Source organism: Bactrocera tryoni, chromosome 3 (assembly GCF_016617805.1).
Source record: "Bactrocera tryoni isolate S06 chromosome 3, CSIRO_BtryS06_freeze2, whole genome shotgun sequence".
Taxonomy (NCBI): Eukaryota; Metazoa; Arthropoda; class Insecta; order Diptera; family Tephritidae; genus Bactrocera; species Bactrocera tryoni.
The window spans coordinates 14,135,433-14,160,905 of record NC_052501.1 but is presented as its reverse complement, the minus strand read 5'-3'; the positions used below and the strand labels follow the sequence as shown (position 1 = coordinate 14,160,905).

Genomic DNA, 25,473 nt, shown 5'->3' with positions numbered 1-25,473 from the left:
AAGAGAGTCGTATTGTATTTGAGAGGTAGTGAGCTTTTATTTTTAAACAAAAATTATGTGCCTAATAACGATCACCGTTTGCTCCAACGCATAGGGAGCACTACCGGTCCAGTAGATCGTTAGCCGTGGTATTGTGCCGTTGGATTAAAAACGCGGCGGTTTCGGCGCTAATATATAAATATAACTTTATACGACGTTAGAGCAAAAATTCACCTGAAGCATACATATTATGCTAATATATAGTCACAATAAGTTAGGCATATTTTTTTACTAGTTCATATAACTTAACTGCCTAATTTTATTTAAAAATATAAAAAGAATAATAATAATTAGTGCAAAAAAGTGAGTGAGAATTGATAGAACAGGTGCGGTTAACAGAAAGGAAAAGGGTGCGGTGAAAAATGTCCGGTGACGTGCAGCCGCGTAAGCGAAAGGATAAGAAAAAGAAACGTGGTGAGTTCACACAGCTGATCAGCAACGAACATTTAAACGGCTATAAAATTATCATAAAAGAATAAATATTTATAATTATTTTAATATGCATTCAACTTTTTGAAAAAAGGGCCAATGTACTATATGTAATTTTGTGGGTGACATATTTTTTGCTTTTTGTGTGGGCATACCGAAAATCTGCGACCATATTATATAAAAATAAATATGTATGTTTGTAGATGGGCATACTTACATACATATGTATGTGCCTACCGTTAAGAACGTATGTATATACATAATATGTATATAATAAATGTGTACCTTCTATCTATTGTATAAGAATTTTATATACGCTTATGAATTTAAAAAGTCCACGCAAGTTAATGTCGTTTTAGTTTATTAATAGGTATGTACATGTATATACATATATATGTTAATGTACATTATCCGTGGTAGTTATGGCTTTTATTGTAATATTAAATGTAAACGTCTGGATGTATTTCTATGCACGTGATTTATTATTTATCTGATGATCTTAAATATTATTCATATGTAGGGACATAAATAAATGAAAAATAATATAAAAATAAGTTTGTAACACCCAGAAAGAAACGTCGGAGACCCTACAAAATTGATACTTACATATGTATGTATGTACGTATGTATGTAGGTAAATGACCTGTGTGACAAGATGAGTTGATTTACCCATGTCCGTCTGTCTTTATATACGCGAATTATGACCATAGTTTTTGAGATATCTGCATAAAATTTGACATACATACTATATTATTGTCCAACTCAACAGAACAATTTCCAAATGGACCACGGTGTAATCGAAGTTAACGTTTTTTTTTATTTTAAACAAGATATGTAAATACCTATGTACAAGTCTCTCTTAAGTTTACGATGCAGTAAATCTACCAAATTACGCAGACTCTACTGCAACTTGAGAGTGACTTACTATGACTTAATGTGCATTTTAATTTTAATCTAATTTATCTATGAACAAACAAACATGTGCCAATTTAACACTCATAAGCGAATTTCATCGAGTTTAGAAAATTTCCTTCATCTTTGTTGAATTAGTGCCTCTTTTCTTTATCTAAAGCAAACATTTCATTTTCATGAGGACGGCGAACTATAATACATACATATACATATACATATGTATATACATATATACTATGTACATATGTATGATTGTAAGTGTATTTTGTTTTTCAGAATCTTGCGCTAAAATTTATTTTAAGGAAACCAACAAATATTTTAGATGAAATGAAAGTCATATGGTTAGAGAAAGCACATTCTCACGCCTAGATACCATACAAATGCATACATACATACATATGTATGTATGTAGAACCGAATATATTTTTACGCTGTCCTACAAGTGACAAAATTTGTTGATCTTCGCAAAGGTATGCATGTAGACATACATACATACATATGTATGTACATTCATGCAAGCAGCTTTTTAATATAAATCAAATATATGTATATGTACATGAGCACACATACATACATACATATGTTTATATGTATGTATTTTTATATAACTAGGTGTATATAGAAAATATATAGAGTGCATGTTTGTGTTTTTATTTTTTTTATTTTCCTACAAGCAACTTTCTACTTATCTTATCGCGTGCGTAACCGCCCTCTATTCTCAAGCGTGTTTTCATATTTTGCATTTGAGTTCATTGAATATATACATATTTACATGATTATATGCTTTCACTTGTGTAATAAATAATGATTATATATGCATAACATAAAGCATAATATTATAACTCTAATAAATTATTTAAAATGTTAGTTAATTAAAACAGTCAGGTAATTTCTTCTTTTTTCGTATTCAATACGTAAAATAAATATTTAGTATTTATGGTTCTAAAGGAGGTTTAGGAACTGAATCCGAATTGGTTTTGCTACTTTCTGCAGAAAAGAAATATAATTGATGAGCGGCAAACGCCAAGATAATTGAAGTATAAAAGACTTATTTGATTTAAAGTACATTCTTAGGCTTAGTAAAACAAATGTATCATTTTTGAATCAGATTTTCAGAAATGACGAATTCTGAATATTATTTAGTGTTGTAATTCCAATTTAAATTAATTTACTTCTTCTAATTTTTTATATATTTAATTTTTCGTGCTGTTAAGGTCTAACATGGGTTTATATGTATGTATGTAAAAAAAGAAAAGATCTCAATGTTTTGTGAAAACTATGTCGTGTAGAGCTCGCAAAAGAGAAGTCGCTGAGGACCTTACATTCATCATACGCATCATCTTTGGTGACAAGATGTTGGTTTATCCAAAATATGGCCTGAACCGAAAAACCCAAAATTCATTGATGACATGACCTCCTATCTCATGCTTATATTCTACAAACATACATATATACATATGTATGTACATGTGTATGTACTATGTAAGTTTGCGAATATGCACTTTTCAAGTTTTGTTGACTTAATATATGGACATACATACATACTTATGTATATACATATGTATATATACACATATAATTAGGAACATGGAAGCCCCAATAGAAGAAAATAGATTTTGTAGCTCAGCTACCTAAGTATGTATTTGTTAGAAGTTCTGCTAACTTAATGTATTTATGTGCATGTAGGTCTGTATTTTCGTAATTTGTACAGAAAATTACTATTTAACTATATTTTTATTGCAACTAAAAACTGCATTAAAATGTAAACCAGTTAAAACACTCATATTTGCCTTCAGCGTGACCTTCTCGCATGCTTTTCCTTGTCGGTAAAAATTTATTTGTTGCTATCCATGTGTCGTATGTGCTTTCAGCTTATGTATGTGTGTATGTATGTAGATTTCTTTCGCAATAATATTTCTTAATTCTATTTATAATTTCCTTTCGGGTTTGTTTTTGTTTTTCTTGCGATCAGTCAAGAGAAAGAACTGAATCAAGAACAAAGAATACGAAATAACGGAATAAATATTTATGTTCGCCTTGGTCTGGGTAGACTCTTTTAAGAGTTGCCAAATAAATTTGAAATGGGAAAATATAAGGTCTAGTAAAAAGAAATCCATTATTTTTCTAATATATGGCTTTAGCAAGCTCTATCTCGCGTCGATTAATTGTGATCAGATTACGCTATATGGCGCTAGAAAGATAAGATTTTTTACTAAAATAACTTCTGAGATAATATTGGTAATGCAAGTGGGTTACCTATGACAACGTAAAGTGAAATCGGTCGTGTCGAATCTTGATGAGTTGCTTTAAGCGGTGCCATGTCAAGAATTGAAGGTCATGAAGGTTTGGCTATGAGCTTGGTTGGTGGAGCTGCCCCACCTACGGCCGAACTCTCAATAAGGACCTGTTCTGTACGTCTGTACGAAGCCCAAAAGAAGTATTTGTTTCATCAGAACACCGTCAAGTTTTACTCGTCAATGGTGTCTCGCTAGAAGCCCTAAAAGCTAGGTTAGGAGGTTCTATTGCTTTCATCTTATAGTTTGGACCTAGCACCAAGTACCTGTTTCTGTCTATGACGAATGATATTGAGTGTGAAAAATTGGCCTCAAGAAAAGCTTCATTTTTTGAAAATAAGGATGAGGATTTCTATGAAAGTCGCATTATGAAATTACCTTCAAATTACCACTTATTTGGTAGGCATTTTGTTAGAACTTTGTCTTCACTTTACGGTGTGCCTATCGTTACTATAGATATAGTACCTACTTTTTACAAGACTGACGTTATTCTGGATTAACTATTTTGAGAAAACTACTTCAGCAGTAGTTCTGAAGAGCTGTAAAGTTCTATAACCCTGCATTTGTTAGATAACATCAAGACACTCACCACAATCGCCGCAAAAAGAAAAAGCAACTCCAATCAATGAGATTACTATAGAGCCTATGATATCCATAATAGGATCGGAGTAAAATTTTATTAAATATGTTTTACTGAGAAGAGTATAATTGGTAGAAGATAAGTAGTACGTTAAAGAATGTGATAAATCAAACTTTAATCATAATACTTCAGTAAGCTATTTCAATAAAGCCTTAAAATATTTTGTTTACCTTTAAATTTATTAGAACTCAGAAAATTTACATATAACCAACATATAATTACATACAATATATTTTTATATTTCTACGATTTCATCACACGTCACGAATCCACTTATGCACTATTTATTAATTAACTATTTTTTTGTATTTTTCGATTCGAATGTGATTACTTAAATCATTAATTGCGTTGGCAACTTGGCTACACATAAACAAATGAGATCTTACATCTACCTATTCCCGTGCTTATAATTACATACACGTACATATGTATGTATATGTATATATTCACGTTACATATTTGTAGAAAGGTAAATTGTAGCGCTGTGGATCGCCGCTATTATTGTAGCCGGGTACGCCACCCGGTAGTAGAAATTTGTATGGATATCCGCATGAAGTAGACTTGTATGCATGCATGTACTTGTACATATGTTTGTGCTGAGGCAGATATGCATATGATTGTGCCATATGAAGCTATAGGTCATTCACAGTGATTTTGTGGGTGAAGCCATTTGCATATGAATATACATATGAACATATACATATGTATGTATGTATATGTACACACGTAAGTACATATTTTGCTTTGTGAAAGTTCTTTTTTATGTTTTCTAGTGTTCTTAGTGAACTCTCTTGGCTATATGTATGTATGTACAAATGTATGTATGGTGCCCATATGTATGAATATATGCAAATTTTGTGTGTGTGTTCACATACACAAATTCCTGTCAGTCAACAATATTTTAAGTCTTGATGTTTGTAACTCAGACTGCGCGTGCAAATATCCAAACATAAGTACATACTTATGTATGTACATATGTACGTCCATAAACTCATAATGAGTCGACACAAATAACGGCGTAGACAATAAATTATGATCGCGTTTGCTATGTGAGAATAATGAGCAATGGAATTAGTCGTGAAGTTATTATCTTTTAAGATATAAAAAAAAATATTACAATATAATTATGAAATACAAAATAAGACATAACACTATTGTTTATGTTCTATATTGTATGGATGTACTTACATAGTATGTACATAAGTATGTACATATACTTAAACCTGTACTATACATACTTACAACAAAAAGTAAAAAAATATCCATAATTTTTGCATTGAATTGAAGGTTTTATTTAGCATAGTTGGAATAATCCGATTTATGTCGAATATGCACCGATTTGTTGTTATTTAAGTTGTTGCTATTTTTAAGGTAATTTCATAATGTAGCTTTCATAAAAACTATCATCGATGTTGGCAACAAACAGGGAGTCGATTACCAGAAGTTTTTGTCGCCTTAGACCGGAACAAACAACAATCACTTGGTGCCAGGTCGGCACTATAGTGATGAGGGTGCATAAGACCCTCTAAATCAAGCTGCCGCAGATTTTAACATGTCCCTGTTGATGTATGCGATTTGACGCTGTCCTGATGGGACACATTTCCTCTACTATTGACCAAAACTGGCCGCTTCTGGCCTTGCTTTTTTTAGACGCTCCCATTGTTGACAATACAGGTCCGAATTAAGCGCTGTAACTGTAGGGAGCAGCTCATGTTAGATGATTCCCTGCCAAACTCACTAAATACAAAAACTTCATACATCAATTTTGGCTTGGATATCTTTTTCGGCGGCTCATTATGATTCGTACATGATTGTTTTCAGTTGACGTTGTTGAAAAAGACCCACTTTTCATCACCAGTATGCTTCACTTCAGAAATGGATTGGATTTTATGCGATTCAGTAGCGGTGCGTAGATGGAAATTCGGTCCATTTTTTACGTTGACGCATGTGGCACCCATTCATCAAACTTCTTTTAGTATACCGTCGTATTGATTGGTTTCGAGACCGTGCTTACACGATAATTGGACCTGACGATTTCCATTAATTTAACGACAATTGGTCTTCAAAGCGGGGTTCATCGCTTTGATATCAAAATTACCGAAAAAGAGTTGACGTACCCGAAATTGGCCATGATTGGTTGTTGCAGTAGTGGGACATTTTCAGTCGCCAGGCTTTCGTTTTAGCCTTTGTCGAAAAATACTGTAAATTTGACGTATTTTCTTTTTGCTGGTGTCCATCAATGATCCAAAACTGAGTCAAGCAATCAAATAACTGTCTAAATAATTTTTTTTAATACGGAATAGAGAATACTACAGCCATTTATTGGAAAAATAATGGAATACTTTTTATTACACCTAATATATGTATTTATAATTACATCGATTTCTACTTTTAAAATTTTAAGTAAAAATTTAATTTTTAATTTTTAGCTTTTTTTTATCTCTTTTTTAAAAATTTTTTATAACAATTTCCAGCTATTTGTTTAAATTCTAACCTTTTCTTATTTTTTTACATTTTATTTTTCTTATATGTCATAGTCTATACATATGTACATGTATAAATGTACTTAAATATATAAAAGAAAACTGATTTCTGTACATACATATGTACATATGTGTTCAACATAAATGCACTCACATGTAAGTATGTACATACATATGTACTCTACATCAATAAGTATGTATTTAAGTACATTCCTCCTTTATCAGTTGGCATCTGTCCATTAAAACTGACATTATGATTTGCACTTTGTATTTTTGGCATTGCTTTTAAATTCTTTTACTTTTATTTTATTTAAATATTCTTTTTGCTGTTGTTTATTTTATTTGACTATTTTTATTTTTTTACTTTTATTTATTTTATTCTATTTTTTATTTTTATTTTTAATTACATTTACTCATTGTCTTCTTTGCTGGTCTGCCGATTTTCTTTGTTTATTTTGCTTTTATGCAGCCATTTAGTTTACTCGTATTTAGCGGTCACATTTGCTTTGTTACGCATTTCTCACGCTTCCTCAATTATAAATCTATGTATGTATGTACATATGTACATTTGTATGTAGTATTAATCAAAATTTGTGTAACATACTACACACATATGGACTTACATACATGCAAACATACAATTTCGTTGTTATTATCACAGCTTTTATTTCTATTCTTTTCTTTGATTTAGACAAAAGCGTCAAAAGTTTGCAATAACAAATAAAATTCACAAGAAAAATCATTTAGCAAATACATAAGTATGTATGCAAATTTGTATGATTGACACACCCACAAAAACTTGTTATCAAAAAAACACATAAAATGCCCCGATTATGATTAAAATCGGCGTTGCAACAAAAAGGCCAATCAGTAATTATATTATTGTATTATAATGCATATGTACATACATACATAAGTTATGGAACACCGTTGCTATATTCACAAAAATTGTTATAATTGATCCAAACCTTTTCTAATGCATTATATACGGATTGAGAGGTAGAAGAACATTAGACATTTTCAACTCATTTCGATGGTCCCTTTTGTAACTGTTCCTGTTCGATATATGTATGTATGTACATACTTACATATGTACCAATAATTCTATAAAGACAAATAAGAAAACTAGTTCTAACGAGTTCTATTAACATCCTTACATGTCACTGGCCTCTTCGAAAAATTTTGAGGAAGAAGAGATCAGTAATGGTGTGAGAGTAGACAACGTAAATTAATGCATCGTTCATCATCACACTTCTCTAATGCACCGAAGCTATATTCGTTATAGCCTTCATTATTAATAATTAATTCCATACAAGAGCTTGGGCTTAATCGGTCGGTAAATTCGAGAAGATATGTGGTAAAAAAAGGTTTTCCGGACAAGAACTTTAATTTGACCGATCTCTTTGTATGTCAACTACATATAGCATATGCTATAGTGATCTGCGTATATCGGCGCTTGGTATACCGGAATGAAATTTGCATTTTGCAGCATTTTTTGTCCAATATTAATTCTGAATGGGAAAGCAAAATAAAACTATTCAAAGTTGATTATTGCTTTTTTCCGTATTTTGACCAAAATTGTATAATTTGGCAATTTGGCCAACCAAATCGGAGAGGAAGGGGTCAAGTCTGGTGAATACGGTGGTGGAGAAGCAATTCAAAGCCAAGAACTTTCATTGATTTTGCTTTGTGTGCAGGAGCATTGTCGTGTAGCAAAATTACTTTGCCGTGTTTTCTTTCGATCAAATGTTGTTTGTAACGATTAGCCTTCTGATCCCCCCAAACACAGAGCATTGCCTACTTACCGAATCCATATGTTTTTGATGTGGATGTTGATGGCTGTCTCGGATTGTCCTATGATTGTCTCTGTTTAGGATTCTTGAATTGAACAAATTTATTTTTCATCCAGCCGGTGACAATTGGATGCAAAACTGATTGTCTTTCGTGTCCTTGAAGCAAAATTTCAGGTTTTTTGGTTTTCCATTTATCTTTCCCTCTTTTCCCTTTGTCTTGTGGGTGGGAAGAAGCTGTTAGAGGAGAGGGGCAGTCGGCTTCTTTATGTATGGGTCTAAGCTTGGTGGAGAGATTTACTGCCAGGAGCTCTCCATCAACTTCAGCTTCAGAGTTCCAGACTACTTGTATTTAGTGCCTTCCATTCCGAGGTTGCAGCCATTAAGGTAGCAGTAGATTTACTTCTCCGTAGTGCAGCCTCCTTCAGAAAGGTGACGATCCACTCATTAGCAGTGCGTACAGGGCCGGGTCAAAGAGTACCTAATCTAGCTATTAATAGCATCGAGTGTCTTTGTGATAAGCGAAATCGCAGGACACTGTACAGCTGATGAGCTAGGCAAGAAAAGGCACCCTAGAATCGTTATTGGTAAAATGGGAGCGTGTCGGTCTTCCCTTACTTTCTTCTGTTTTACTACTAGATAGCTGGGCTTCGCGGAAGCTTAGCCAGTACATGCGCTGTCACAAAGCCTTTTGGCCCAAGGTCGATCGCAATACTGATCTAATCATCTCTTTGCCTCTCCCTAGATGATCGCTTTTAACGGGCCGTTGCCCTATTGGCGTCAACGCAGTAAAGCTTGGAATCCGACCAGACGCCATCTACAGAAGCTGTTATGGAAGAAGATGAGGTGGAAACAACTTCCTTCTTGACTGTCCCGTATTTGGGAGGTCAAGTCTTAAACACAGGAGTTCTTCTTTTTCATGGCTTCACAAATGACTACATATAGCAGTCCACGTGCGATCTTTGATCAGCCATCTAACCTAACCTCCATCAATTTACGAGACATCCTTTCCCCACACTTTTAGATCTTTCCTATGGCTTTCAAACGGTCTGAAATTGTTTGTTGTGCTGCATTTAACATGACTTCTATTTACTTTTGACTCAAAGTATCATCTTCATCCAATATTGCTTGTATTCCTACTTGTTTAGTGGTCTTCCACGTTCTTCATTCTCACATCAAAATCATTATCTCTGAACCGTCGAAACCATCTTTGGCATTTGTTTCTGATAGAGCATGATCACAATATGCCTCAATTAGCATTCGATGCGACGCTGCAGCCATCTCCTTCAAACGGAAAGAAAAAATTAATGTTTTTCGCAAATCATCACTTTTCGGTACAAAATTTGACATTTCCAACACAATGTAATGAGTTGTTTGTTCAATGATTGTAAGGGACTCCGACGTTTCCTTTCGGGAGTTACATACTTTATGACAAATCTAAAATACCCTAGGTGCGGGGATTTGAATCTTCTCGCTGTATCCGCCTTAGATACATGCATCTTTTCAGTACTTGGGTATATTCTTGCAACATGTTGCTACTGAGTATAATACTCGTACTTTTGTTCAGTGAGATATATACGAGTATATAAATCTTCTGGATGACAATACAACTTAAAATCCGCGTGACTGTCTGTTCGTCCGTCCGTGGAAGCTGTTTCTTGCGTAGATATACGTGGTATGATCGGACCACGGCCACGCCATTAACCGAAAACGTATAAAGTACCAAAACGAAACACTATATTAAGATATAAAACTCTAATTTGTCACAGGACAATGTTCATACGAACTCTTACCGGCAGTGTGAAAATGGGTGAAATCGGAAGATAACACCGTTCACTCCCCATATAACGGTACTATTAAAAGCTACTAATAGCGCTATAATTTAATAACTAAGCACGCCAAAAACATTAAATTTTACCTCCAAGATGGCATGAGAGGGCTATGGGAGCCGGCGTGAAAATTGGAGAGAGAATCGTTTTCTGATTGTAGTATGCCTGTGTGCTAAAAATGGGTTGAATCGGGCAATACTTCCCTTAGTCCCCATATACCTAATATAAACATCATCAAACTGCCGGGTGACTGTATATAGCATATATCGGCCAATATGTAAGTTATGTTAATAAAATTGAGGGAGTGTATTTTCTTATAACGGTGCACTTTTGTGTTTAGAATAAATAAAATCGTGTGAAAGCTCGTCCTAGACCCCTTATAATTCATTGGCTTTAATCGTTGCAAGTGGCAATAGTATGAAATGTTCGGTTATATCCGAACTTGACTCTTTCTAATTTGCTTTTTCATTAAAATCTTTCATGTTACTCTTCCGTAGGGTCGATTTTTTATTGACGAGAACGAAATTTAATAGTTTAGTTCTCTCAGTCGAATTCATTACACTTGTAATTTTTAAGTATTATTAAGGTTATATTAACTTTGTTGTTTTTAAGATATTTTAATTGCATATTTATATTATTTAGATGGCTTCGATCGTAAATCGGAGGGTGAATTATCTTTTTCGCGTCATTCAAGCTTTGAAGGTAGTTGCAGAACCTTTTGCATTTTGTTGAACTGTTCTCCCTTTACATCAAAACATATAATTCATAAAGACATTAAAAAAGCAATAAGAAAATAACTGGGTAATCACCCTTTATTTTGAAATGCGATACAATGTTGAATTTTGCAAAAGAAAACGCTGGTTTCACATGAAATTTGAATTTAAAAACCTATAAAAATTAATGCACCCACAACACTCGAACATCTTCCCTTGCACTCGCCCAAAAATATCTATTCAAATGTTCGACTCTTTCCACCACACTGCACCGTCCTCGTTGAAATCCTTTTTTTAATTTATATATTTGGTATCATTATCAATTTTCTTGCATGAATTGTCTATACTCATGTTCGCTCATTATGCACATTATTTCGCGCAGAGGATGAGTCTTCGCATGGCGTCCACATCACCAAGATGGGCAGCGAAGATGTCCACTTTCATGTGCAGCACGAACACGGCACTGGCGGCCATTGGTGCGCGAAGATATTCTTCTTTTCACTATTGGCCATACTATTTGGTCTTGTTGGCTTGATTATACTGGAGAATCGCGGCATATCCGATTGTAAGTACTCAATGAACTTTTTTATGGAATAAAATACAAAAACAACTAAATTACTTTTCAGTGGACACGCCGTTATCAGAGTCACGTTTCTCGAATTATTTCGACGGTTGGGTGGATGAGAGTCGGCAAGAGCATGACGATCACGATCCCGTGCAGGCGTCAATAGAAGAACATGACGAGCATGACGAACCATTCGAAGAGGAGGAAGATCACTCTGAATTGGATGAAGATGCCGATGAAGAGCATGATGATGAAGATGATGATGAGCATGATGCGGAAGAAGAAGATGCCACCACGGAACAAACGAAAGAGGAAGAAGAGGATGAGGATAATGATGAAAAAGATGAAGATAACGATAATGATGATGAAGACGATGAAGAAGATGCAACCGCAGAGGCTACTGTAGAACAAAGTATTGAAGAAGAAGATAATGATGATGATAATGATGTCGGTAATGACAATAAGGATGATGAGGAGGAAGATGATGACGATGAAGATGAGAATGTAACACAAGAAGCAACGAAGGAAGAAGAAGAGGATGATGCAGCTGATGATAATGATGAGGAGAATGAAGATGAGAAAACCGCCGAAGTTAGTCAAGAAGCAAATGACGATGATAAGGATGATAATGATAATGAAGACGAAGAAAATGATAGCAAAGCTAATGTGGCTGATGAAGATAATGATGACGACGCTGATAATGATGATGACGATAATAGCGTCGAACCCATCTATGAGCGCTCCACGCAACAAACCAGTCAACGTTCCACCGGCAGTAGCGCCGCTGCCGTTGACGATGATGATGATGCTTTTGATGAGGTACTTTTATTTAATTTATTCTATTTTTTGGCTTGTTATACAATAATGTAATGATAACTTTGCAGGAAGATGATGACGATGAGACCAACGACTCCGTAGAGAATGTTGTCGATAATGACGCAGAGGAGCTTTTGTTGTTACAACAAAAAGCGCGACAACAAGCAGCGGAGGCAGCAAAGAATGCACCGAACTCTGCAGAAAAAGACGACAAAGACGACTCAGCTGAAGCGGTGCCATCTTGGGCCTCATCTCGTAAGTAAAAAAAATACTGTGGGGATCAAATTAGAGTGAGAGTGGGGTGAAGTATGTAATTAGGCTGCAGAGTTAGAAACAAAGTGTTTGCATATTTGGAAATCAGTGAATATTTGATATTGTGCTTGATCTGAAAACTTTCCTTAATTGAAGAAGTGCCAGTCACAAGTGTATTTTCGTGCAATCGATTAAAAGAAAAAAAGGAAAATTACTATAAAATTTACAATACTCACAATTTATGTATATATTTGTTTATGAATTTGTATTCCTACTGTATACACACATGTATATGTGAATGTACTGTTGTTTTTATATATATAAAATGTATTTTAATATTTTGTTTTTGTTTTCGACAATGTACAAGAAAGTGCAAATACCTTCATATACAAATCATCCACTTCTGTTGTTGCACTCATTTGTTTTCTATACTTTAACCACCTTACTTTTCGTTTATATAACATATAATACTTTTTTTTTAATAATCGCAAGCGAAATAAATTGGTTTTTAACTTTAAATTTGGTCAAAAGTACTGATTTGATGTTGAAAACTGCTTTATTTAGCCTATGATTAGTGCAAGTATATTTGAAATATGTATTTCAGAATATCGTATATCGAAATAATTCGTCTAAATCATTTCCTATATAACATATATACATATATATAATTTTGCAGTTGCGGTTAAAATTGGCGTCGGTGTGGCACTCGCGCTAGTTGCACGCCTTGTATTGATTAGGAATAATCCAAATACAAGTGAGTTGAACAATTTCAAAACAAAAGTGTTGAATTTTGAAGTTAACAAAGTAAAATTAGTTAATTCAAGCTTACTAGTGCTGCTTTTACGTTTTACGTTAATCCAAATTTGGTGCCAAATAAACCTCAAGCCAAAAAACAAAAAAAAAAAACATAAACTCTTACTTTGTTCTTCTAATTATCTGTTGTGAGTTTTAACTACAAACAATTTTTTTTTCGAAAATTGTTGTCAGCATGGCTTAACACATTTTTAACCCTCCAAGTATTGATCGAAATTTTCTCTTAACAAACAACGTTATTTGCACTTTCTTTTAGGATTCTTTATTCATTATTTATATTTGTAAAAAATAATTTCAGCTGTACTCACTTGAATTATAATTGATTGTCATTGTAAATGTGTTTTTTTCTTTTATTTTATATTTTAGTCATTGAAATGTTTAAGATTTTATACGCATATTATATTTTGCGCCATTGTATGTATGCTGCAATATTGGCATTTTATTGTGATTTTTAACTATAAGTTTGTGGTTTAATATTTCTTTATATTTTAACTAAATATTTTTTTGCAAAAAAAAAATGAAAATTTAACGCCGTCATAGTTGAGGAACCTGCACCAGAGGTGATAATGAAACGCCGTCTAACAATTGCAAGCGAGGAGGACACATACGACAACGATGGGGAGGAGCCACCACTGCTAGATGATGGTTAAACTCATTATTTATAAATACTTGAATAAATATGCATAGCTTTGTTGAAATGAGTAGAGGTTTTGGTCGTGAGGCTGAGTCTAATGTTTAAAGTAATACAAAGTTTAAACAAAGAGCAGATCTAGAATATATAGATACTTAGTTGCCTTAATTTGTTTAATACTTTTAATTTTTTTTTAATATATATTTTTTTTTGAAGTTGACTGCACTATAAGTTGTATAATATTGACATATTTTTTCGAGATGCTGTTGGAATTTTAAACATTTTTTTTGATTTAGATTTTGGCATTATTAATTGCTTGATTCTTCATTTTCCAATCAAAAATTGTAATTATGTCTCACTTAATAAAATTCAAGATTTTGGGGAGTCCAAAAATATTTAATTTTTTTGGAGATTTTGCCTTAAGTTTTTTCAAATATTTTTAGTTTTTTTAAATTTTATTTTTTTTTGAAGTTGACTGCACCATAAGTTGTATTATATTGCCGTATTTTTTTCGAGGTGCTGTTCGAATTTTAAAAAAAGTTTTTGAGATTAGAATGAATATATTTTTCAAAAAATATTGATTTTGGCGTTATTAAATGCTTGATTCTTTATTTTCCTATAAAAACTTTTAATTATGTCTCATTTAAGAAATTTTAGATTTTGCGGAGTCCAAAATATTTAATTATTTCGAGATTGTGTCTATATTTTTTTTATTTTTAATCAAATTTTTTTTTTCTAATTTATTAATTTTTTTTTAATTTTTTTTTGTTTAATTTGCTTTCCTACGTTGATTAATATTGTAACTGCCCTATAAGAGCGGCATCTTTTCGATTTGTTTCTTTTAATTTTTGAGGTTAGAATGAATATTTTTTTATTAAAATTAAAATTTTTGTAATTCATTCGTATATAGATCTCTTTGGAACCCGTGATTATTTGTATTTTTTATAATTTACTTATTTATGGCTCTTTGGATACAAACTTAATAATCGAAAATATATCGTTGCGTAACGGGAAATAATTGGTGAAAAAAAAAATTTTCATATTAAAATTTCGTGGTTCACCTTTATATTTTTCGACTTATTATGATTACCTCAATCGCTCCAATTGCGACCTCAGCTCATTTCGAAAGCTTAACATATTTGTTTGATAATTTCCTTACACATGGATTTCTATTTACACCAAAAGGAGAGTACTCTGAAGAGGAAATCGAAATCGAAGAGGAATACGAATATGAAGAAGATGAAGAAATCGAATTACCTGAAGATCCCGACGACAATCTATCAGCCTTGGCTGGCGAATATATACCCGAAACGTTCGAGCAATTAAATAACCTTTATCGTTCGCGGCTAAGCGAGGCCGAGTCGGCTCATACGAGCGCAACACCAGCGCGTGTGGAAGAAGTGCGAGATCAACGTTTTGTTGCGAAGAAATCACCAGCAGTATTCACCGCACCACCACCACCGCCAGCCACTACTACTGATAAAACATTTAAGAAGGTATCACCATTTACAACGACAGCGACAGCGACAACAACAAGAACAGCACAAACATTTACGCCAAGTTTAGGTCAAACACAATCACCAACAACAACAACAAGTACGAAAGACGAAATCATAAAACCAAAGCAAAACTTCAATACCACAACAACAAAAACAACAACGGCAGCTGATCTATACTCGCCGAAAAGCAACACCAAACAATACATACCGGATTCACCAAAAACGACAAAACACGATGTTACACACGATTTGGATTATCAACCCGACGAAGAAGATATTGATTATGATGATGATGATGGTGTGGGTGTTGGTGGCGCATATAGGCGCGAGATATTGGACGATACGGATGAAGAGGATGAGGAGGAGGAAGAGGATGAAGAAGATATTGACGATGATTTATTAGATGACGATGATATTTCAGATGTCGATGACACTGAACTCATGAATAGACTGGAGGCCAAGTATGGCCGCTTGCCGGCAAAAGAATACGAGAGTGATGAAGATCCCGACGACCCAACATGGACACGTAATTTCTAATACAAATTACTGCTTAATTGGCATTACTGTCGTCGAATTTAATACATATGGAAAATTTAAATGCATACTTAATACATACTCACATACATATCCAACCGTCCACTGATTGGCAATTATGTAATTGCATACGTTTTTATATTCTCATGATTTCTTAATTATCTATAAAATGCATAGTTCACTATTGAAAATTATCCAAACCGCAAACACCTACATACACACGCTTTAAAAAGCAACAACATCATTAACACCATCATCATCATCATCAAAGCTGACTACAATCGGTTGGCAAGCAAAGCAAATACTTTTGATACGAATTACATACTTACATAGTAACATAAGGTTTTGCTAATGTAATAATGACTCAATAATTAGCGGATAGTAAGTGTTCACAAATTAGTTATTAAGAAAATTAAATTTTAAACATTTTCGAAAATATGAAATATCAGTATATGGGTGGAGCGCAGTGACGCTTCTTTATTATCGAATTGCCGTTAAATTAAACTCTCAAGTCATACGAAATTTGAAACTTTTGTTTTACATACTCATTTAAAAAACATTTTTGCACTTCCTAAACATAACCTAACTTTTTGAAATCCTAATTTTCTTTTTTTTCTTTTTAATAACAAGAAATCAAGCCAAAGGAAGAATTAGGTGGTGGACCCCAAGCTCAGAACGATGATTTTGACTCGTTTGAACACGAGTTGCGCCGTGCAAACGAAGATCTAATGCGAGAGGTAAGTGAAATACAAGTGAGAATAAAAGCGGAATTGGTAATTTGGGATTTTAATTGGGTCTATAATTATATTGGTGCGGTTCTTTTATAATATGAACGATTATTTAAGCAAAAATTGTATTATTCAATGTATTGCTCATCTGAAGCTACAACATTTTCCCCATCTTCCTAAAAATTTGTGGATTACAGGACAAAAGAATTATGACAAGAATAAATTAAGCGAGTTTTTTTATATCTTGTGGTGATGTGAACTAAAAATCCAGTGAGAGCGTTCTTAATCGATCGGAAAAAATGGTAGTCAGTAGCGGCAAGATCTTGGCTATAAGGCGGATCAGACAAAACATCACAGCTGCAGTTTTCCAAATAGTTTCCAAATAGTCTGGCAACATGAGGTCCAGCATTGTTATGATGGAAAATGATTACCTCGTGTCTAGTCGCAAATTTCAGTCTTTTTCGACAAACGCTCACTTCAATTTCATGAGCTGTTGTCAGCAGCGTTCCTCATTAATGGTTTCATCCAGTTTTATCCTGCACCACTAAATAAAGAGTGTCATGGATATCGGCATTGTCGTTGTTTTGGTTTGTTTTCCAGGTTTCATATTTGATTTTTTACGTTTAGAGTTATACTAGGATATTTATTTTGGATCACCAGTCATATTCCGACGCAAAATCTGGTACTGATTACTTAGAATTTCTGACATGCAGATTTGTTGTTGTTTTAGCGGTACAGTTCTGCCGAGTTAACAGTCCTTGGCTGAATAAAAATCAGCGTCCGTTCCGGTTACGTAGACCCGACTGTCGTGAGAACTTCATACAGAATCGAATCAACGTCTCGTGGCTTCAATTCATATGTGACCCAATTTCCTTGGTTTTTAATATATCCGGCTGCTTTTAAATGGCTGTTGGAGTGACACACAAAAGTTTCGCGATATCTTCTTTTGTTTGGCAACAATCTTCCTGAGTAATCCTTTTAGTTCCTCATCTTTCTTTAAAAATTATTGTTTTTTACGCTTCAAATGAATGACATATGATGGTAGGTAGAGTCGATGTGTGACATGCACTTAGACACCTGGGAGGCTCATTGTGAAACCAATCTGTGAACCACTCTGTGGGCCTGATGAAGTTCATCACTACAAAAAGTTTTATTTGTGCAACCTGTGAGACATCGAGAAATTTCCGACCTATGATTGGGATTTTTCTTATACAAACTTATAGATACATATATGTTAGATGACTTATAGTCTCTTCTTCATCTACTTCTTTACAGTTTATAACGGGTGATCCAAATAGAGGTTCTTTTCTCAATAGCCCTTTTTATGACAGATCACGCGTGAGTCATGTCAAGCTGTCATGTTATTTTTGTTCAGTATTGTTTGGCATTTCATCATGGAAAGGCTTACGCCTGCACAGAGTTTACAAATCGCTCAAATTGATTACGAAAATTCAAGTTTTGTAAAGAATGTGTTTCGCGCGCTCCGCTTAACTTATGTTTAACATAATGGGCCTACTGAGCGTACTATTCGCAGCGCCATCACCTATCTTAAGACCCAGCATTATTTATTGGATGCCGCAACTGAGAGTGTACGCGAAGACCATGGATAGTTGATTCGGCGCCGACCTTCCCAAGCGACATCGTTTCGCTCTATAGGCTTGAAAAGTTCCAAGAAGATCCGACGTTTTCGAGCTAAATTTTGTTTAGCAATGAGGCTCATTTCTGACTCAATCGGTATGCAAACAAGCAAAATTGTCTCATTTGAGACGAAAAAATTTTATTCAAAAGCTGCCATTTCATCCAGAAAAAATATGGGTTTGGTGTCGCTTGTGAACCGGCGGGTATTTCTTCAAAAATAATGCGGAGAGACAGACCGTCAATGGCGAACATTATCGCGCTATGATAACCGGACTACTTGAAGTCTGAAATTGAAGGTGGTGATCTCGTCGGCATTTGGTTTCAAAAGGACGGCTCTACTTCCCCCAGATCGCATCAATAAATGTAATTATTGAGAGAACACTTCGGTGAGCAGATAATATCACGTTTTGGGCCGGTCGATTGGCCACCAAGATCGTATGATATCACACCGTTAGACTTTTTCCTGTGGAAATATGTAAAGTCTAAAGTCTATTCGGCAAATCCCGCTTCGATTCAGGCCTTGGAGCAAACATCATGCTTGTCATTCGGCAGTTACCAGTCGGAATGTTCGAACGAAAATCGAAAATTGGACTCAACGGACGGACCATCAGAGACGTAGCCGCGACCAACATTTGAAAGAGATAATCTTCAAAAAATAGATGCCAAAGAATGTTCTTTCGAAAGATAATAAACATTCCCCATTAGTTTTGAAGTCGGGAACCTCGATATTGATCACCATTTACAGTAGTCAAGGCATAGCTTTCCAACGAATGTTCGTGTTATATTAACAATGTAATAATAATCAAGTTACGTACAAATATAGTTATAGACTCAGTATTATCAAAATATTTTTAATTTTAGTTAAAATTGAAAAAAATATCATTTCTTTCGACTAATGATTTTCAAAAACAAAAAAAAAAAATTAGAAAGCTTAAAAATTTAAAAACTTTACGAGTTAGTCTTGGGTATATTTTTTTAAGTACAATAATTAAAAAATATATTTTTTATAACATTCTTCCACATTTAACTTTCTATTCCCACAGTTCTCATATCAATAAAAGTAAATGATTGCATAAAATTACATACAAACAACGTCCCCACCTTCCTGCGCATAGCTTTTAATGCGTTCGCTTTAATTAAAAAATGCTAGTCTGTAGGTTTTAAGAAAAAAATGTAACTTTTCTATTAATTCAATAAAAAATACACAAAAGAAAATATGAATTCATAAATAATTTGAAGTAAATGTTTACATTAATATACTAAAAGCTTGATAAACGATACAAAAACAATATTTTAATTTAAAAAAATGTTTTCTTTAGCATTTATTAAAAAAAAATTAAATGGTAAAGACTATTAAATGCATCGGTTATACTAATTGGCTGTTTTATTAATAGGAAATTAAAAAAATAATAATACATAATATGTTAAATATTTACGCATTTCTGCTGACTCACAGCGCCAAACAATCAGAGCGCATCAATTTAATTTGCCAGAATTGCATTACTCAATTACAATTAACTTATTGCTTAACTGCGCCGGCGACGCCAGGGGACGCGCTCATCACCCACTTAAAGCGCGGCCGCCTGGGTCACGGCTGACCAATTAAGCGATGACTTTAATTGCAATCGAAGCCACGCCACACACACACATACTGATTTACTAACACACACACACATACGTATTTTGCGAATGCACACGCGCTAACTGTGTATTTGTTTTTGCTTTTGTAATTGCATGTCATGTTCTTACTAAAATTGCGTTTTCTTGTTATTGTTGTAATTATTTATTTCCCAATGCTGCTGCTAACTGCACTTGCTGTTGTCGAACCCGCTGTTGACACAACACACACACCCATGTACACATACGCACGCTCATGCTGATGGCGCACGCAAAAGAATTACGCGCTCGCCGATAAACGTTTCGCCGAACTCGTGCAGCGATTTCCCGATCGACCAGCAGCATTTCTCGGGCAAGCGCGGTTGCTCGATAAGATGTCGGAGCAGCAGCGTAGCAACAACCTGCTGAATCAAGCTATACAGGTGTACAAGCGTTACTTTGCGCTGGGCGACGGCATCACCGATCATGCGCAGTTTCGGAGGGCTGCAGAGCGCTGTATCGAGCGTATGCGCTTCATGGGTAAACTCGATTGGCTGTAGGAGCTAAACTGTTGCACGGCTCACTGTCTCTGTTGCTAATCAACTCTGCTGCTTGCAGGTCACCACATGCAGGCGGTGCCCATACATCAGCAATTGATTGCGCGCTTTACGAATAAACCGGATGTGCGGAATGAATTGGCCATCACTTACCTGCTGCAGAATCGGTGAGTGTTTCCCACCAACTTTTGGGTATATTTAGTCTCCCCACAGTTGTTGTAAACTCGCGTTTTCTTGCAGCTTATCCGATGCCAAACTAGTGCTACAGGAAGTGCTGCGTCGTTGGCCCAAAGATGGATTTGCGCAGGTGCACTATGGTTTTGTTTTGCGTCAGCTGGATAAAGATTATGAGAATGCCGTTATTTACTTGCGTGCGGGCATCAATTCGAAAGCGCCGGGCACTCAGGATGGCCGCTTCTATTTTAATCTGGGCGATTCGTTGCAACGTCTGGGTCGGCAAGCGGAAGCTGTTAAAGTGTATAAACGCGCCGCTGCTCTGCAACTGTTTCCCTCCGTCTATCAGCGTTCACTGTACAATGAACCCGATTTGCGTGCACAACCCTACTGGACCAAAGCTGAGACTACTTATGCTGAATACCTCAACAAATTGGAACTCAATTGGCAGGCGATACGTGATGAAGCGTTGAGCTTGTTGAGTAGGCGTGGCAATTATCTCGACGAAGCTGAAAGCTTGCGTGACACCGGTAATTGGCAGCAATACGAGTTGTATTCACGCGGTCAGCGGCGTGTTAAGAATTGTCAGAAAGCGCCCATAACGTGTGGGCTTATTGAAAAATTTACAGCGGCAGCTGGCTGTCGACGCGGTCAGGTGAAATTCAGTATCATGCAACCGGGCACGCATGTTCATGCTCATTGCGGCCCGACGAATTGTCGTTTGCGTGCACATCTGGGTCTCGTTGTGCCGAAAGGTCCAAGATTGCGTGTGGCTGAGAAGGAAAGGTGAGTGCGTTTGTTTTTTGCTTACTGAAGCATAGTAGTAGGAATAATATTGGAATAAATCGTATTATTAGTATACCCTGAACAGGGTAAAATAAGTTTGTAACGTTGTTTGTAGTACCCAGAAAAAAATGTTGGAGAACCCATGAAATACTTGTATATATACATATAAATAATCAATTTGGCGAGCTGAGTCGATTTAGGCATGCCCTGTCTGTCTGCTGCATATACACGAAATAGTCCCTCAGTTTTTGAGATATCGATCTGAAATGTTATATACTTCTTTTTGCCCTAAGAAGTTGCTCATTTGTCGGAACCGATATCGGATAAATACACCAGCAGCTATTAATGTAACAGTAGATTTAATACCCCGGAGTACAGCCTTCTTTAGAAAAGTGACCATCCACTCAGATAACAGAGCGGCGATATTAGCTTTGAACTCGTTAACAGTGCGTTCAGGGCTGGTCAGGTCGGTGCTCCTGTATTGATCCCACGTTTGGGAGGTGCAGACTTAAACATTTGGTAGCGCATACCTCCAGACATCCCACCGAGTTGGCTGGAATGGAAATTTAACGCCTGCCGAAATTTGTATTGGTTACTAAGTTTTTTGCTAACTTATACGTTCGAACACAGGAGTTCTTCTTTTCTATGTACTCACAAAGGAATACATATGGTAGTCCACGTAAGATCTTTGATCAGCCATCTAACCTAACCTAACATATTGTTCAAGGCATCGCCACAATCTGTGCAAATATTGTTTAGATCGACCGTCTTTAACGTACAGTTGCCATACGAACTGACCGATCAAATTCTAGTTCTTGTATGCAAAGTTTTTTTATTTACGAATTATTGTCCAAGGCGTGATTCTTTTTATATCCTTCTATGTCATACAAATTGCACCTATGAAGGGTTTTATCGCTTCGGTGTAGCTGAAGTTTACGTTTTTTCCTGTTATTTATTTTTTTTCGTTTAATATTTGCTTACAGGACTTGGAAGGAGGGTGAATTTTTGATATTCGACGATAGTTTCGAACACGAGGTTTGGCATAACGGTACTAGTTTACGCCTTGTTCTGATCGTTGACGTCTGGCATCCCGATTTGAGCGCGATGAAACGACGAACGCTCTCAGCGATTTGATTGAGAAATGTAGCTACATATGTTACACACACACATATGCAGTTGTTGTCGTTAAAAGTTCCTGTTCGCACCACACCAAATACATTGCAACGTTAAATTAATTATTACAACAAGAATATATTTTGCTTTTTAAGGCGGCTTTTATAAATAGCTTATTAGAATCTAAGCTTACACGCTTGCTAACAAGCTAACTAGTTTGCTAATTGCTGTTAAAATTTCGTTACGAAAATTGTGAATTAAAATAGTTTATGAAAAAAAAGTAGAAAAATGTAACTCAAAGGTATATTTTTAAGATCACTTAGAAGTCATTATATGCGGTTTAATCTGGATAAGAGAGAGTTTCTATGCCACTGCTGATATTTATGTTACTTAATATGTAGGTCCAGGTTTTTTCTATTTTTTTCTATAATTTTTTGATTTTGAAAAACAAAAAAAAAAATATTAAGATAATTAAAAAAATAGTGTTGTTGAACGTATTTGCGCATCGAAGTCATAATTAAGCATAAAATGTAACAAAAAAAATAATTTGAAATGAATATTTTTTTCCGCTTATCTTCAATTAATTTCATAAAAAAAAAAATATTTAAAATTAAAAATTGTTCTCAAGTTATTAAATAAATAAATCATTCTTGGCTTGCATCACCCTGTGTTTTGTTACATTTGGTTAGGGCGTTACAAATTCTCTTGAATGAACAATAAGAATGTATTCATTTTTTTTTTTATAAAAAAATCTTTTAGTCTCTATTAAATTAGCATTAGTACACAGCCCTATAATTACTATAAGTTTTGATATTTATTTATTCATGTATAAAGACAGTTGTGTAAACTTATTATTAACCGAACGAAAGCAATTTAATATTATACAATTACGTTTAATACAAAAGCCACTGTGAACATAATTTAAAACCAAACAAATGTGTTGTACTCGTAAATATGAATTTTTAATAAATTTGCTTTCCTTTTCTACACCGACCTGAATTGTGTTTCGAATTTTTATCAAATAATATGCTCACTTAATTCTCATGTGAAGCAGGTAAATTTTTTTCTAGGTTGGTAAGACTGTCCATAAGTGGTACATCGAGTTCAAAGTAGGCCGAGAATGCGTTAAACAGGAATAATGGGATGCCCAACTCTCCTGTCACTGGAAATGTGAGAGCCGCTCACCTACCGAACTTTGACAGTTGACTGGATTGGGTAGGTTTTGACGTTTTGCAATTGGAATGACTGGAACGGCCAGATTGAAATTATACCAAAAATATATGTGAACGGAGAAATTTGTTGCCGCCGTTCAAGATCGTTAATAAAAATTTAAAACAATAAAAATCAAAGAAAATGCGAAATTTAAACATATTTCATGAAACGTTTTGTAATTTGATGCATAATAGAAATCATTTTCTATTACAAATGATTAAAAACATTCATTAATTGACAACTAACAGGCTTAATTCACCTTATTAAGTATTGAAAGATCGAAAGTCAGTTGTTTTAATATATCATAAAATCATAAAAAAGGATTTAAGTGGTTTCGCCATATATTAAAAGTCCAATATATAATAATTTGCAATCGTAATAAACGTTGGGCGTTTTAATTTAAATGCCCAAAAATTCTTATTTTGTTCGATGTGGCCACAATGGAAAATGTTATAAAAAACGCTTATTTTGAGGAGCTCTCACACTGGAATAAGTTGGGCATCCCATTATTCCTGGCGTTAAAGACGAACACCATCAACTTCAATCCTGAAAGGGCCACGACCAAAAATTTGGTGATGAAAATACCAGATCGACAATTAGAGACCTTGCTAATAGTGTTGGAATATCATTTGGCTCAGCCCAAAGCAATTTGAAGGATTTTTTGTGCACCATATCATCCTGTATTGCTTCTTCGCGACTCTTTTGCCCACAATTTGACTCATATGCTTCCTTCGCTACCGTTTTCGACTAATTTGTCTCCACGCGTTCAGTGAACTCAAAAAGCCAATACGGGGAACGTCGTTTTGTTACGATTGAGGAGATAAAAACTGCGTCGAAATTGATTTGAAATTTCAAATTGGCCTAACTTTTTGATAACTTGGTATACACCTCGAAAACAACCAGACGGAAGGTCTTTATCCATCCTTGTATATACGAATGTATGGGACCAAAGACAAGATATGGATCGATAACTACATCAGCTAATACCAGGCCAAAGGAATTTCAAAGTAATATTGATATAACATACAATACATTTCTTGTAACAGTCCTTCAATAAGTAAATGAGCAATCCTTGAGGTAGTGCCTTAAAAATGGGCGTTTATTTCCCTCTTATTTGAGAAAAGTGGAAATACTATATAATTGATCAGCATGACGCTCTGAGTCGATTTTAGCTATATCCGTCTTGTACGTCTGATTGTCTATATTTACGCGACTATTTCGTCAGAGCTCCTCATTTAGCGGAACCTCCGATATCGTAGCACAATAGAATATACAAACTGTACGCTCAAAATTAAATACTTGTCTGGGAAACTGTTTCATTTGACTTGACATTTTCACGAAATTTGACGTGAAATATTGTCAAGGGTAGCGTTACAATCTCCTAATTACTGTTCAGCACGAATCCCTAGAGCATATAGCTGTCATACAAA

At 34.8% G+C, this 25,473-nt stretch overlaps 1 protein-coding gene across 2 annotated transcripts; it reads left to right on the top strand.

The window, feature by feature from the left end:
• The first annotated feature begins 36 nt into the window (after positions 1 to 36).
• Positions 37 to 23,830, top strand: LOC120770024 (aspartyl/asparaginyl beta-hydroxylase). Of its 2 annotated transcripts, XM_040097123.1 has the most exons (10): positions 37 to 453; positions 11,059 to 11,118; positions 11,512 to 11,694; positions 11,756 to 12,513; positions 12,579 to 12,765; positions 16,870 to 16,976; positions 20,501 to 20,741; positions 20,820 to 20,925; positions 20,999 to 21,718; positions 22,702 to 23,830. In XM_040097123.1, the coding sequence occupies exons 1-10, from the start codon at positions 402 to 404 to the stop codon at positions 22,850 to 22,852; spliced, it is 2,565 nt and encodes an 854-aa protein (XP_039953057.1). In that variant the 5' UTR covers positions 37 to 401; the 3' UTR covers positions 22,853 to 23,830. The 2 variants fall into 2 exon arrangements, with proteins under 2 accessions (XP_039953057.1, XP_039953058.1); XM_040097124.1 differs by lacking the exon at positions 11,059 to 11,118 and having other exon boundaries at positions 38 to 453.
• The last annotated feature ends 1,643 nt before the right edge of the window (positions 23,831 to 25,473 follow it).

Coding starts and splice junctions, on each gene's coding strand:
- LOC120770024 (XM_040097123.1), top strand. CDS start 402: ATGTCCGGTGACGTGCAGCCGCGTAAGCGAAAGGATAAGAAAAAGAAA. Junction 12,514..12,578: donor ATGATGATGCTTTTGATGAG/GTACTTTTATTT, acceptor ATAACTTTGCAG/GAAGATGATGACGATGAGAC. Junction 12,766..16,869: donor GCCATCTTGGGCCTCATCTC/GTAAGTAAAAAA, acceptor TTTAATAACAAG/AAATCAAGCCAAAGGAAGAA.